Here is a 15,323-nt window from a genome sequence, read left to right on the forward strand (position 1 = left end):
GCGCCTGTTTTTTCTATCTCTTGTCCTTGTCCTGCATTCCATGCAAAGTCCCGTTACTGACGCTGTTTGTTTTCGCTGTAAAGAGTGCATCCTAAGAGCGAGAGAGTCGCTTAAAGAGTACGTCCCTCTCTTGAGAAAGTCAATTTTGGCATTTGGAAAGCTGCTGCTCTTGTTTAAGTTCTCTTACCCTTGTAGGGTATTATGATTTTAGTAATTAGCATGAATGCAGTGTAGGAGTCATTTTCGACTCTATAAGGTATATATATTCTTGATCAGGATCAATACCCGATTCGATCTAGGTGGGAAAACATTTTTGGAAAATTTTGTAGGGGGCTACATCATTAAAATTTGTTTAATATCAAGAGAAATTAAAATTTTTTAACATTTTATTATAATATGCAAAATTGTTGACCTTCTAAAAACTTTTCCGATTGAAAATGAATGCATTTTTAACAGAGTTATGACTTATTTTCACAGAACTATTTTCTCTCAGTGCACTCAAACTGCTCCAATTAAAATCCGATGACGCCGAACTTCTTGGAGGAAAAAAAGAATCAAGAATTAAGAATGGGTTGTGGGGGGATGTGGTATGGGGGCAGTGCAGCAAATGCACTGGCGACGATGGCTTAGAATGCGTTTAATTAAATTTGAACATTAATTGCCGCTTTAAGGCGTCGCGCGTGTCGCCTCAATTGCTTGAAAAAAAAGAACCCTTTCAAGTGGCCTCATCCCCTCATCCCATAGCACCCCCCTTAAATATCCCAACCCCCGCCCCTTTTGGATATCCCACAGTGCATTCCAAGCACCCGCAGCCTCAAGAGGCTCTTGTAAGAATTTGATTGTTTGATTGCCGAATGGCAGGGGTGGGGGGATTCTTCAATCTCTCTTAGAGAAAAAACTGAATAATTAATTTATGGAAAGAGAAGGGGTGAAAAAGAAATACTTAAAAAATAGTAAGGGGGCTTAACTAAAGTTTGATTTGTTGTTTATCAAATTTAAGAACAGAAATATTCTTTAACAATATTAACAATATTTAACAAACAGAATCATTAGGTTTTCTATTTGTTAAATAAATTTCTTTAAAACCAAAATTAAGAAGTCAAATTCACCGTTTTGAATTTTTCTCTATTTTTAAAGATTTTTTGTATAGCAGCTATATGATATAGTAGTCCGATTTTTATAAAATTGTACACAAATTTCTAGATTAATATATATCGGCTATATATTAAATTTGATGAAAATATGTTGAAAACTGGAAAAGTTATAATATTTTTTTCTTAAAGTTTTCCGATCGTTCCTATGGCAGCTATATATATGTATATATATATAGTCCACCGATTCGTCATGCCTCAATTTATATATTAGTATAATTATATACAAGAATAACTCCATAGTTTCATTCAAATAGCTTCAATTTGTTCCGAAGCGTATCTCGCACATCTGTGCTATGATTCCCAACTAGTTCACACCTCCCCGGAACGAAGTGCCTTCTACCGGCCACGTCTCAGATATGTGTTGTGTTACAAAAGTTGCAAGTCATTGTTTACAAGTGTTCAAAGTTAGTAACTGATCATACATACTTACTTACTGGTCATAGATACTTACTGATCTTAGTTAATTACTGGTCATAGATACTTAGTCTTTAACGTTAATTACTGCTCATAGTTAATTACTGGTCATAGTTAATTACTGATCATAGTTCTATAAATCGTCCGATTGTTCCTATGGCAGCTATATATATATATTTATAGATATATATAGTCCACCGATTCGCCATGCTCCGACTTACATACTAGTAAAATTATATACAAGACCAACTTCATAGTTTTATTCAAATAGCTTGCTCCTAAATTTGGTCCAAAACAAATCTCTCACTTGCGTGCTATGATTCCCAACTAGTTCTAACCTCCCCGGAACGAAGTGACTGCTGCCGGCCACGTCTCAGATATGTGTTGTGTTACAAAAGTTGCAAGTCATTGTTTATTAGTGTTCAAAGTTAGTAAATGATCATACATACAAACTTACTTACTTACGTACTTAGATACTTACTGACCAGGGTTAATTACTAATCATAGATACTAACTGTTCAGAGTTACTTACTGATCATAGATACTTAATGTTCATTGATACTTACTGATCATATTTACTTACTGGTTATAGATACTTACTGTTCAGAGTTACTTACTGCTTATAGTTAATTTTTGGTCATAGTTAATTACTGATCATAGTTCTATAAGTTGTCCGATTGTTCCTATGTCAGCTATATATATGTATATATATATATGGTCCGCCTATTCGCCATGATCCGACATACATACTAGTAAAATTATCTAGAAGAATAACTCCATAGTTTAATTCAAATAGCTAGCTCTTGAATTCGTTCCAAAAGAAATCTCCCACATCTGTGCATATGATTCCCAACTAGTTCTAACCTCCCAGGAACGAAGTGCCTTCTGCCGGCTACGTCCCAGATATGTGTTGTGTTACAAAAGTTGCAAGTCATTGTTTACAAGTGTTCAAAGTTAGTAACTGATTATACATACTTACTTACTGGTCATAGATACTTAATGATCACGGTTAATTACTAATCATAGATACTTAATGTTCATTGATACTTAATGTTCAGAGTTACTTACTGCTTATAGTTGATTACTGGTCATAGTTAATTACTGATTAAGGGTATACAAATAAATTCTAACTAAAATCTCCGATTATATTTTACTGCCATAGTTTTCTCTAACAAAAATACATTTTCATTGCAACGTCTGACGAATTTCCACTTGCTCATTTTTCTATTTCTTTTTTTTGTATATTTTTTTTTCGATTGCCATCTAAATGGGTTTAACTTGAGAGCTATTTTTGTAACCCCCCAAATTGCATTATTGTCTGGTCTTGTGGCCCCAGCCAGCTGTGTTTGTCTTCGAATATTCTTTCTTATATTGGGTGCCCTGTTTGTGTATCTTATTAGTCATGATTATCACAAGTGTTTCCAAGTGTTTCACCCCCTTTTTGATACCAGTTCGAATCCCCCCAAAAAAATAAGAAGATGCTTAAGTGGTGCAGCATCATCGGAACACTCCCATCTCCCCCTTCTCTCTCCTTCCTTCTCTGCATATTTATTTATTATCGTTTGTCTGCCACAAGAAATTTCAATTCATTTTCGTGACCCCCGTGAACCCTGTAAATATTTATGGATCTCATGGAGATATAGGAGTAGACTTAAGGATGGGGATGGAAGCGATTCCGGTTTCCGGTGAGGAAATGCCGTTCCTATTTCGCATTCGCACTTGCCGCACTTTTAGCTGGAAAACTCATCTAATGAGGCAACAAAAAAGTGAGATAAGATTCTCATCTACTGACGCATTTTGTTATTTTTTATGTTATTTAAGCAAATTTGAATCATATGGTAAACTTTTGGGATATTACTCAGGTTGTTATTCAAAATGAAGTACTAAAATGCATAATTTTCCTTAACTTATTTAACGTTTATTTTAGTTTCTACTATATTTATACTTCAAAATTATTATTTTCTTAATCTACAGTAAGCTAAAGTTATATTTATATTTTTTTAAATATAACCAGCTCTCATTTCTGACTAAATTTGAAACAATATTATTATTATTATTTAAAAGTTTAGAGTTCTTTTTTGTTTAAAATTCCCAAAGAAATCATTATATTTAAAGTAATTTTAGTATTTTAACTTGAAATCTTAATTAAAATAGTAAAACTCCTTCGATTTAACATCTGTAATATCGATTTCCCTCCTTATTTCGCTCAGTGTTCTCATTGTTATCGCAGAATCTGATATTTGCAAAGCGATTGAGATATTATTTGCCCAGCGGCAGGGCTCTGATTGTGCTGATTGTGTGCCAAAAGGTGTTTTGTGTGTTGTCGCCATACCACCACCGGCCACCAGGTGATGTATCTCGAGTCTAGAGTCTAATTATGCCCGCAGGCCAATCGAGGTTAGGCACGTATTTCTAGTGCTCGAAGAAAGCGGGATACTTTGCAGGATACTTTCCAGGACACTTCCTGCTGTGTGAAACAGGATAAAGGTATCGCAGGATGGAGTGGTTGAAGAGGATCCAGGATGAGGTTGTGTTTTTAGTGTGGTTTTCTTCCTACCTGACAGAGTCTTGTTACCTGTCCGATCGGCATCGACGATAGGCGACATGCGGTGTCGTTTACCTGCAGCTGTCTCCCGGAGGAAAGGAGGCTGTTGCCTCAAATTGGAATGCGATTGGCGATTGTTAATGGTTTATATATTTGTAGGTATGCATATTGTTCAATGTGTAAACTGACAGGCGAAGCTGAAAATCAAATTACGAATAGAAATAATACGGGGCACACACAGAAGCAATGGCATTTACCATTGCCTAATTCAATTTGCGCATTAAGACGACAACGCGATGACGATTTGACACTCGCACCCATGGACTTTGGGGCTCAATGTCAAAGTCATCCATCAAATAGTGAAGCGAAATGAGTGGGAATTTCAAGTTTTATGGAACTATACAGAAATTATATGGAAAACTAGGTGGAAATGTTGTTAAACCATGTTTAAGCTAATGTTTTCTTTGGAGAACTAATTTAATATTATAAGATATTGAGGGGTTATCGAAAATTCGAGTAGAATTTGTTAATAACATGGAGAGAAATACCAGAAAGAAATTTTAGGCTAATTAGTAAATTTGGAACTCTTATGGAATTATAAAAATTATATAGAAATGTTTAAGAGCATGGCAAAGAATTTTGAAAAAGAAATCATAATGAAATTAATGGAATTGAAGGTCTTATAGAATTATATAAAATTCCCTATAAATAAGAAACAATTTTAGAATAAGTAGCAATTAAAAAATAAAATTAAGGTACATATATAAGATAACTTAAGGAACATTATTCCATAAGTTATATTACTTATATTATAGTTACTTATATAAAACTTTAAAATTCCATTACATATTTTTCAGCTTAATAAAATTCTCATGGAAAATACCTATATCCCATGACAATTATATACAATTTCCTTCTCAGAAATAATATTAAACTTTCAATTTAATAACTTATGTTTGCTTTGCAATTTGCATTCTTTATTCTATAACATTTGGCATCGGATTTCATAAATACATAAATAAATAATTCCCTAAGACACTCCCTTTCAACGCTCCCACTCAGCTCTGTTGGATATAATTATTTATACGATATATGTTATATTCGTAACCTAACCCCAAGCTCAATAATATAATAACCCAAGAGATTTGTCACTTTAGAAATTACAAAAAAAAAAAAATATATATATATATACATCCAAACCGAGACATACTTCAATAAATTTGTCGGTTTTCGGGTTTTCTTTCATTTCTGGCTTAAAATTCAAGACGGGCAGTCACCGAAGGCGCATAATTTGATGGGATTTGGTTAAGTCATCCATTGTCAGGGGAGTTTTTTTTGTAGGCGTGGCATGTCAAGGTGTCGCGGTGACGCGCGTTAGTAGTAAATATATTTCTATATATATATATATAGAAAAAAAGAAAAAGCCGCGAGATCTGCTGTCCGAATATGAAGTCATACCCACAAATGGTAGGGCTCCCTTAGGGCTGTTAATCATATTTTTCCAATAATTTTCTATAAGGTATTGGCTGCCATTAGGCCGACATCTGCGGATGTTTCAATTTGCAAAGAAGCCAAAAAAACCAGAAGCCAAATCTTTAACTAAAACCATAATGGGAGGCAGGCACGCGCTTCCGTCGTTGGTCAAACACATAATGTGTTCATTAACAAGACACCAGAAGAGACTAAAATTATATATATATATGTATATACTACTATTTATGTATATATAAGATAGAAGAGCCTAAGAGATGACGCCAAAATTCGGTATACCCTGATAGTGACCTCTAAAAACTAAAAGATAAGATAGTCTAATGGTCTGAAATTTGATATAACTATGTCTTAAGGTCTTATAAACTATCATAAAAAGTTTTGCCCAGCTTAAACTTATTTTCAGAGTTTCTACAACTCAATATGAGATCATACAAAATAATAGAACCATATTTTGTATTTAAAAACTAATTATAACACATTAAAACCAACAATTATTACAAATATTTACTATACCCATTTAGTCACATAATTTTAATATACAAATTAATTTTCGAAATGGCAAAAATATTAATCGGTTGCCCATAAAAACTAAAGCACTCTGGGAAAATTGAGCAAACTACGCATTTTTGGGAGGCCCAACCTCGCTCCAAATTCGATTGGGTCATCGCTCACGGCTCGTTAATTTGGCTAGCCAAAAAAAATATATATAAATGGGAAATTGATACAGGAAATGCAACCGAATAACCCCGATCCGATAACTGGGCCTTGTGTGTTAACTGATAACTCTGCCTAAAAATGAATACAACAAAAATATTCGTGCGCAGCTGTGGCCGAGCTCTCTGATTAATTGTGGGTCAAACACAGATGCATATATATGTATAAATATATATATATATATGTAGATATCTCCGCCGATCTACATGCATATGGTATGCGTCCACTGGAGCGTTAAATTGCTGCCACTGTAGCCCGCTCGACCGCCTACCCATCATAGCCGCGGAACTAAGCCACTAAACCACCAAAAAAAAAAAAAAAAAACTGAAAACCCAAACTTCAAAAAAGCACCAAACCCACAAACCATCGATCTATACATCTTTGGACACTGGAAAAAATGTGCTTAAATTTTAAACATTTTTTATACATAATATCTAATATATTTACAAGTTTTTAAGTATTTTGATGGTATATTACATCTCATTTACTAAGCTATAAAGATAGCTTAGTATAGCTCTTTTATTTTCTGGCAAACATCTAACTTTATCATTAGTCTCAAAATTGTAGATTAAATAGGGATAATATAGATATAATATAATGAATAACTTCTCTGGATAACCTTGCAGGGGATTATAATTTTAGTCAGAAGCTTAAAACTAATTATAGTTAATACCGTTTAAAATAATGGTATTATATATTAATCCAGAAGCTTAAAACTAAGTGAAGGAGTCATTTCCGACCCAACAAATCATATATATTCTTGATCAGCATCAACAGGCGAATCAATCTAGCCATGTCCGACAAAAATTAAATTTTTTCAAAATTTTAAAAATTTTATATTTTTTACATCGGTAAAAATTTTCAAAAATTGATAAAAATTCAAAATTTTTGAAATTTTAAAATGAGTATGCAGATTTATTAACCTGTTAAAAACTTACACAGAGCAGCTTTCCAAATAGAAATTAATGCATTTTTGGCTGAGTTATGGGATTTTTAAGCTTTGATAAATTCAGAAAATGCCCTTATGAAAATATTCTAACATTTTCTAAAGCTTTTATTTTCAGTGCAACTCTGTGTGCATCCCTCCCCATATTTTCTTTTTTTTGTTGTTTTTTTTTTGGTGGACGTAACCCAAGTAGCACAAATTGGCCCGCGGCTTTGCAGCTTATCGCGTTTTGTACGAGTATTTTGTTGTTATTGGGAAAAGCAGCCCAGCAGCGGTTTCATTTCCATTTTTCCCCCGCACATTTCCCAAACCATTTCCATTATGAGAATTGATGGCAAGGTCAAGCGGTTGGATCAGCATTCGGAAATTTGTCTCTGGCAAAAGGCGCGCATGCGCAGCTTCGGGCTTGACTTTAATCTCTACAGTCAAAACATCCTTAATTGAACAAATCTTTGTATATTTATTTAAAATAATTATGGAATGGATTGGAGATATATAGAAGTAAATTTATATATACATATATTTATTTATATAGATATATAAAATATATATGCATATATAAAAAATAATATATATTAGAAATTCCATAAAGCGAAGTTTGACTGTTACCCCCTTTTGACTTTTGGCTGCTCCGCTCATAAATTGTTCGTAAACAAATTGTAGTTGCGGTCGACTGGAAAAGGGGGGAATTGGAAATGGGAAATGGGAAGGAGAAAGAAGGCAGGAGGATGCTTGATTAATTCGATAAACTGAACGATAAATATCGCTTGCCTCTTAATGGAAGCAATCCAATTAATTTCTAGCTGTTTGATAAATTCTTAAGAGATTAAGGAGTGTGATTCTGGTTATCGATCTGCCCAATCGTTATTATTATATTTGGAATTGATTCAATATTAATAAAAACAAAAAATTATGCGATTTTACAGAGTTGCAAGTTATTTGTTTGACTCTTAGAAAATGAATTCAAAAGTGAAATTTCTAAACTAGCTCTTCCCAAAGGATCACTTCCCAAAGAAACACTTCCCAAAATGAACACTTCCAAAGTGAACACTTTAAATGGAAGTCTCCTAATGGAACTCTCCGAAACATGAACAGTTCCCAAATAAGGATGGCAATACAGAAAACAGATATGGTTAGTATATACAACATATGTATCTACACTGAGATATATGCCTGTACAATGTCCCTATATCTCCTTCTTTATACGGGCGTTGGTCCGTGGTACATTTATGGCACATTTATGGCAATGACATGGCGACAATAAAAGCGTTAACACGCCTATGCCCCCAAAAGAGCGGGATAGATGTAGAAGATGAAGAGATATAGATAGAGATAGAGAGATATATAAAGAAAGATGGAAATGGAGGTCGCAAAGATAGAGGGAACATTGGCATATTTAAACATAATTTCGTTTTTTATTATCCTTTCATGACAAAGAACGAAGCCGCGCAGCGTAAACAAAAAACACGTAAGGAGGAGAAGCTGATGATGAAGCAGGGGAGGAATAATAGTGGTCGCTAAGTGGAAGGCAACTGAAGAGGAATCAACAAGGAGAAGCAGGAGAATTCTGAATTCAAGGTGTATAAGAGGGAAAAGGGAAAACGCGGGGAAAAGCCGGCATAGGTAAACAAAACAGTTCGGATGGCAGGTAAATTACAAACAGCAACAGATGAAGAGGAAGACAGAAAGAACAGTGAGAAAAATTATGGTACTGAATTTTTAAAAATATAAATATCATTTAAAATTTTTTAAAATGAAATATATTTTTAATTTATTTAGCTATCTATTTTCTTCTTCATATATTTATTTATTAAATTCAATGTAAAGCCTAACTTCTCATACATTTCTCTCAGTGCTTACAAAAGAGTAGAGCAACAGGATCAAGAGAAATGCAAGTTGAGGGGGGGGGGGGATGGGAAGTGAAGAGGATCAAGAAGAGCGCAAGAGAAACGTGCGCATAAATAAACAGACTCCGGTGCAAGCGAGATGGCAGGATTGGGGTCTTCCCCCACCTCCCCCTTGCCTTCCACCTTTTTATTCCTTTTCTTTTTCTTCTTGATAATTTAGTGTTGTTTTTGTCTGGCTTTGAATTTGAATTTGAAATAAATTGTGCAAGGGAGAGGGCCACACACGGCGAGGAGTTCCTTCCAAAGAGTGAGAGAGGGGACACTGGAATGCTTAAGGTAGGGGCGTACACCCCCTCCAGAGAAAAGGGAGTGTGAGAGCGAGAAGGAGAGAAAGAGAGAGAGAGAGACGGGGGAGCCGATAAGGAAACTCAACTGACTCACATTTTGACATAATTTCTTTTGATTACAGTGGGCACTAGAACAGAGGGAATTCAACTTATAAATGTTATTTATTTCCATTGTCTAGGTAATTAAAATTAAAAGCTTTGACTAAAATATTAATATTAAATAATTAATATAAATGCAAGCTATGTATGTTCTGTAAGCCGACGTTTGCAATTTTAAATCTATCATAACTCATTCAAAAAAGTATTAATTTCAATTCGGTAAGCGTTCTTATGTTAATTTTTAGCAGGTTAATAAATCTGCATACTCAATTTAAAATTTAAAAAAAAATAAATTTTTGTTTATTTTTTTTTTTTAATTTTAAAATTTTGAAAAATTTAAATTTTAGCCCGACCCAGCTAGATCGATTCTCCTGTTGATGATGATCAAGAATATATGTGATTTATAGGGTCGGAAATAAGTCCTTCACTTAGTTTTAAGCTTCAGACTACAGATGAAATACCATTTTTTAATCGATAGTTAGTTTTTATATTAACATTTTTTTTAATCAAAGTTTAAAACAAGAAAGGAAATTTTACACAAAATTCTAGATTAATATGTAATGGCTATATATTAAATTTAATGAAAATCTGTTGAATCTGGGAAAGTTATAACTTTTTCCTTAAAAATTTCAGATCGTTCCTATGGCAGCTATATACATGTATATATATAGTGCACCGATTCGCCATGCTCCAATTCATATACTTGTATAATTATATAAAAGAATAACTACATAGTTTCATTCAAATAGCTTAAATTTGTTCCAAAACGTATCTCGCAGATCTGTGCTTATGATTCCCAACTAGTTCTCACCTCCCCGGAACGAAGTGCCTTCTATCGGCCACGTCTCAGACATGTGTTGTGTTACAAAAGTTGCAAGTCATTGTTTACAAGTGTTCAAAGTTAGTAACTGATCATACATACATACATACTGGTCATAGATACTTACTAATCATGGTTAATTACTAATCATAGATACCTAATGTTCGGAGTTACTTAATGTTCGTTGATACTTACTGATTAAAGTTACTTACTGGTTATAGATACTTAGTGTTCAGAGTTACTTACTGCTTATAGTTAATTTCTGGTCATAGCTAATTACTGGCCATAGTTAATTATTGATCATAGTTCTATAAATTGTCCGATTGTTCCTATGGCAGCTATATATATGTATATACATATATGGTCCACCGATTCGCCATGATCCGACATACATGCTAGTAAAATTATATAGAAGAATAACTCCATAGTTTCATTCAAATAGCATGCTCTTGAATTCGTTCCAAAACAAATCTCCCACATCTGTACATATAATTCCCAACTAGTTCTAACCTCCCCGGAACGAAGTGCCTTCTATCGGCCACGTCTCAGACATGTGTTGTGTTACAAAAGTTGCAAGTCATTGTTTACAAGTGTTCAAAGTTAGTAACTGATCATACATACATACATACTGGTCGTAGATACTTAGTGATCATGGCTAATTACTGGTCATAGATACTTACTGATCAGAGCTACTTACTGATCATAGGTAATTACCGGTCGTAGATACTTAAAAGTATATAGTTCAGAGGAATTAATCTTTCAATTCGTTTTATTATTGAACCTACTATTAAGTCTACCTGAGAACTAACTACCACATAAAACCTTGTTACCACACGATAATTACCTAGGGATTAATCAATAAGTAAAGCCACTTAGCGAATAGCTACGTTATAATCGGTTGCACAATTTTTATTCTCTAATTGATAAGTTATCGATGGAACCTGGGTTATTGCTCCAATACGTAACATATATACTCTATCAACGAGTGACTTTGTCATTTAGAAAAGAGAAAGAGGCATAGAGATAGAGCAAAAGAGACGACACCCTTCCAGTGAAAAAATGCGGGCTGTAAAGTCGTATAAATTTTAATTATGTCACCATAAACCAAAATGAAAACGACACAAGCACCCATCCCACCCTGAGCAAAAATACAGAAATATAAACAGCAATAAAAACAATGAGAAACAACCAACAAATTCTGCGTGCGTTGCGTTTAATGTTTTTCTTGTCTCTATCTCTTTTTTTGTTGTTATTTTTGCGCTGGCTTTAGTACACTTTATTTTATTATTATTCTTTTTTTTTTTTGTTGAGCTTGCTTTGCTTTTTGGTGGTGTGCGCATAAAATTTGCATAAATTACATGCGACGACACTGACAAGTAAATTCACTTTGAAGCCGGGCCCCGCCACAGTTCCCTCGTCGGGTTATTGCTTTATTTTTGTCACATTTGGCGGCTGTTTTAGGCCATTATGTTAATGAGTTTTAATTGAAGACTCTGGCAATATGAGCATTTTATTTACAGCGCCCCTCCCCCCTTCCCCCTCTTTTTGGAGAATTTTCAGTTGAATTTTTGGCGGCCTTTCAGCATTTTTCGGGTTTGGGGTGGTTGTTAAATTAAATATATTTTAAGGCGATTGATGATCAGCAACATGTTGCGGGTCTTAAATTTACATGTTTCCATATTGTGTGAGAAAATCAAATCAAAAGTCTCTAAATGGAAATTGTTTATGGGATTTCCATTTAATACCACCGAAGGGACACCACTTAGACCCAAGGGAAACTGACCTTTTTGGATGTAAAATCCCTATTTTATTGTTGGTATTATAAGGGTTTATAAACACTCAATTTTGAGAGGTTGTTCTTGATTTTGTTTGGGGGGTTTTGTAACTAATAAGATGTGTGGTTTGATAAGGATTTTAAGTTGAGGAAGATTTTAGAGCTACTGAGAAAAGTATTAATGAAATTGGTGAAGTTTCAACAACATTTTATAACAATTTATTAAAATGTTCTTTATATGTATACAAATGAAAGATGTAGTATGCAATGTATTTCTTAAATTTGCAACATTTTCAACCTTTTTTGAAATGGTTCAACAACAATTGCAAAATAGGTATTGAAGTGATTTAAAACTTTCAACAACAAATATCCAAAAAAGTATTGGAGTTTCAATTAGAATGTCACAACTTTCAACAACACAATTTCCTGCAATTTGCATTTCATTTGAATCAAAGTTTTGTATTACAATGAATGTGAAATGTGTAAAACAATAATTACTACAGAAAATAGTTGGCGAAGGCCCTTCGCAATTTGCGAAAAAAACTCGTCTTGCCGCGAAGAGTCCCAACAATGGCATTTTCCGAGCTAACCTCAAGCCTTCCTAGGTGCCAATGGAGTGGCATTTTATTGGCCACAAAACGTTTGGCCAACAGGCAGCCTCGTTCCAGGTGCTCTGCCGTGGGAAAACGAAGCTCCAGACCGCCAGGTAACTGGTTGAATTCGGCAAGTGAACAGTAAAATGAAAAGATGACCAACAGGTGGTCATCCTCCCCGTCCTGGAAGCCATGCAGGCTCATCCATACTTCCTCATCAAGGGGCTCTGTTATCTGGGCCTGTTCCACATCTATTTCCTCATCAACACTCTCGGTATCTTCCGGTAACTGATCATCGGTGCTGCTTTCCTCCAGGAACGATCCTTCCAATGCAACCGACATTATATAGTTTTGTTTTTATTTTAAGGATATTGAGTTGGATTTCAGGTTTTTCATTGGGTTTCAGGAATGACTTTTCTATGGAATCTAGGTTTAATTTTTTGTATGACAATTTCAGCCTGCTAAGGCTTATAATATTAAGTAACTTTAGTTACATGTCTCAGTGTCATATGCCCTCTTACAGACGCATAAACCCGGCATTATCGTGCCAAATATGATTGATATTTCACACGTTTTAAATTCTCTTATCGGAAATGCCAAAAAAAATAGGAAAAAACCAACAGGGAGAGGCAAACAAATAAGCAAAGTTTGGCAGCTGTTTAAACAAAAATGAGAACTACCTAAAATACTCAAATACTCGTTTACTCAGTAAGATATTTTTCTATATAATCTGCGGCTTATTTTGTAACTCTGTCAATATGCTAGGGAATACTGATCCATTCTTAAAAAAATAAAATATAAAACAGGTAGAAATTAAACTATGAATATTTATAAATATAATCTTCAGCTTAATGTGTATCTTTACTATTATACAGTTATGACACTAGGAAATATATAGGTATTATAAGTATCTAAGTTTTTTTTATATAAAAATATATAACTCAAAGCCATTGTAAGCATTGAAAGCAACATATGTTCATAAGATAATATCTGCTATCTGATAGATATAGTTTCCTGTATAGTTTCCTCCTTCTCCTCTACCACTTTTCTGTGCCCCAACTCCTGACTTTGGAAGTGGGTCATGCCTTTTGGGGGCCATGCGGCATAGCTTATTTCCGATAGCAGCTATCAGCTATTAGCAGAGGGGCGGATTTTTTTGGTAGCATACCGATCGAAAATCGAAATTGTAAGTGGGGAATACGTATATATATACATTCCTATATATATATGTATATATTCATGTTCCCAGATCGGACGCTTGGCAATCATAATTGTTATGTTCGCATCGCTATTGAACTCTAATCCGTATCGCCTCATTTTATGGTTGGACTGGTCGAGAGTTTACTTATTACTGTAGACGATCGCCGTTGTTTATTATTTCGTGGACTCGCCGTTTGTTTGTTGGAAATTCATTGCATCCGGAGGAGGCAATCAATTTGGTATTCGTTTTCGATTCGATTTTGATTCGATTCGATTTGGTATGCAGAATACACTAATGAACAAGTTATGGTACTTTTTTGAAAATCTTTTCTAAGAGATTTAATTGTATTAAGTACGAGGAAATCTTTATCGCTAGTTAAACAATACATTCTATTCACAAGTTCATTTTATTAGTAGAAATTGTTACATTTTCTATATATATTTCTTTGTATAGATCATAGAACATGAATGGGCTTAACCTCTGTGGCCAGAACTTTGGCTATAAAAACTTTTAGTGTGCCGGCTTTAGTGATAAGCTGGCAAAAACTTGGTTGTAGAATCAAAGCAAATTCTTGCGGCTTGGAAAAATCAAATGGAAATTCTAGCAAACACAGTCGTAAACATTTGCAAGTTCATTAGGTTCGCTGACTTTTATGGGTCGCATTGCATTTGCTTATCTGCGACGCCCACAGTTGGTTACTGGGAGACTCAGATACTCAGCTACTCGGGATACATAGATTATCAGATACTCTGGAATCAGATACTTGGATTCTCAGATACTTAGATACTCTGTTACTCAGTTACTTCGAAACTAAGACACTCAGATACTTTGTTACTTAGATAATTGGATATTTAGATACTTGGATTCTTGGGTACTTCAAACTCAGATACTCGGATACATAGATTATGAGATACTCGGGATACATAGATTATCAGATATTCTGGAATCAGATACTTGGATTATCAGATACTTAGATACTCTGTTACTCAGTTACTTGGAAACTAAGACACTCAGATACTTTGTTACTTAGATAATTGGATATTTAGATACTTGGATTCTTGGGTACTTCAAACTCAGATACTCGGATACATAGATTATGAGATACTCGGGATACATAGATTATCAGATATTCTGGAATCAGATACTTGGATTATCAGATACTTAGATACTCTGTTACTCAGTTACTTGGAAACTAAGACACTCAGATACTTTGTTACTTAGATAATTGGATATTTAGATACTTGGATTCTTGGGTACTTCAAACTCAGATACTCGGATACATAGATTATGAGATACTCGGGATATATAGATTATCAGATACTCTGGAATCAGATACTTGGATTCTCAGATACTTAGATACTCTGTCACTAAGTTACTT

The 15,323-nt window shown here is 34.3% G+C and overlaps 3 protein-coding genes across 4 annotated transcripts in view; 1 reads left to right on the forward strand and 2 right to left on the reverse strand.

Moving 5' to 3' along the window:
* mew (multiple edematous wings) overlaps positions 1 to 15,323 on the reverse strand; it is a 60,313-nt gene that overhangs the window by 16,765 nt on the left and 28,225 nt on the right. The window lies entirely within an intron of this gene.
* Positions 1 to 15,323, forward strand: part of Setd3 (SET domain containing 3) — an 86,828-nt gene that overhangs the window by 717 nt on the left and 70,788 nt on the right. The window lies entirely within an intron of this gene.
* Positions 12,580 to 13,586, reverse strand: LOC147643186 (uncharacterized). Its single transcript, XM_086835414.1, has one exon. The coding sequence runs from the start codon at positions 13,084 to 13,086 to the stop codon at positions 12,649 to 12,651; it is 438 nt and encodes a 145-aa protein (XP_086691540.1). The 5' UTR covers positions 13,087 to 13,586; the 3' UTR covers positions 12,580 to 12,648.

Source organism: Drosophila serrata, unplaced genomic scaffold (genome assembly GCF_035046125.1).
Source record: "Drosophila serrata isolate PLE 108 unplaced genomic scaffold, ASM3504612v1 contig_276, whole genome shotgun sequence".
NCBI classification, from domain to species: Eukaryota; Metazoa; Arthropoda; class Insecta; order Diptera; family Drosophilidae; genus Drosophila; species Drosophila serrata.

Excerpts from the sequence above, each read along its gene's own strand:
- LOC147643186 (XM_086835414.1), bottom strand. The coding sequence starts at position 13,086 with ATGTCGGTTGCATTGGAAGGATCGTTCCTGGAGGAAAGCAGCACCGAT.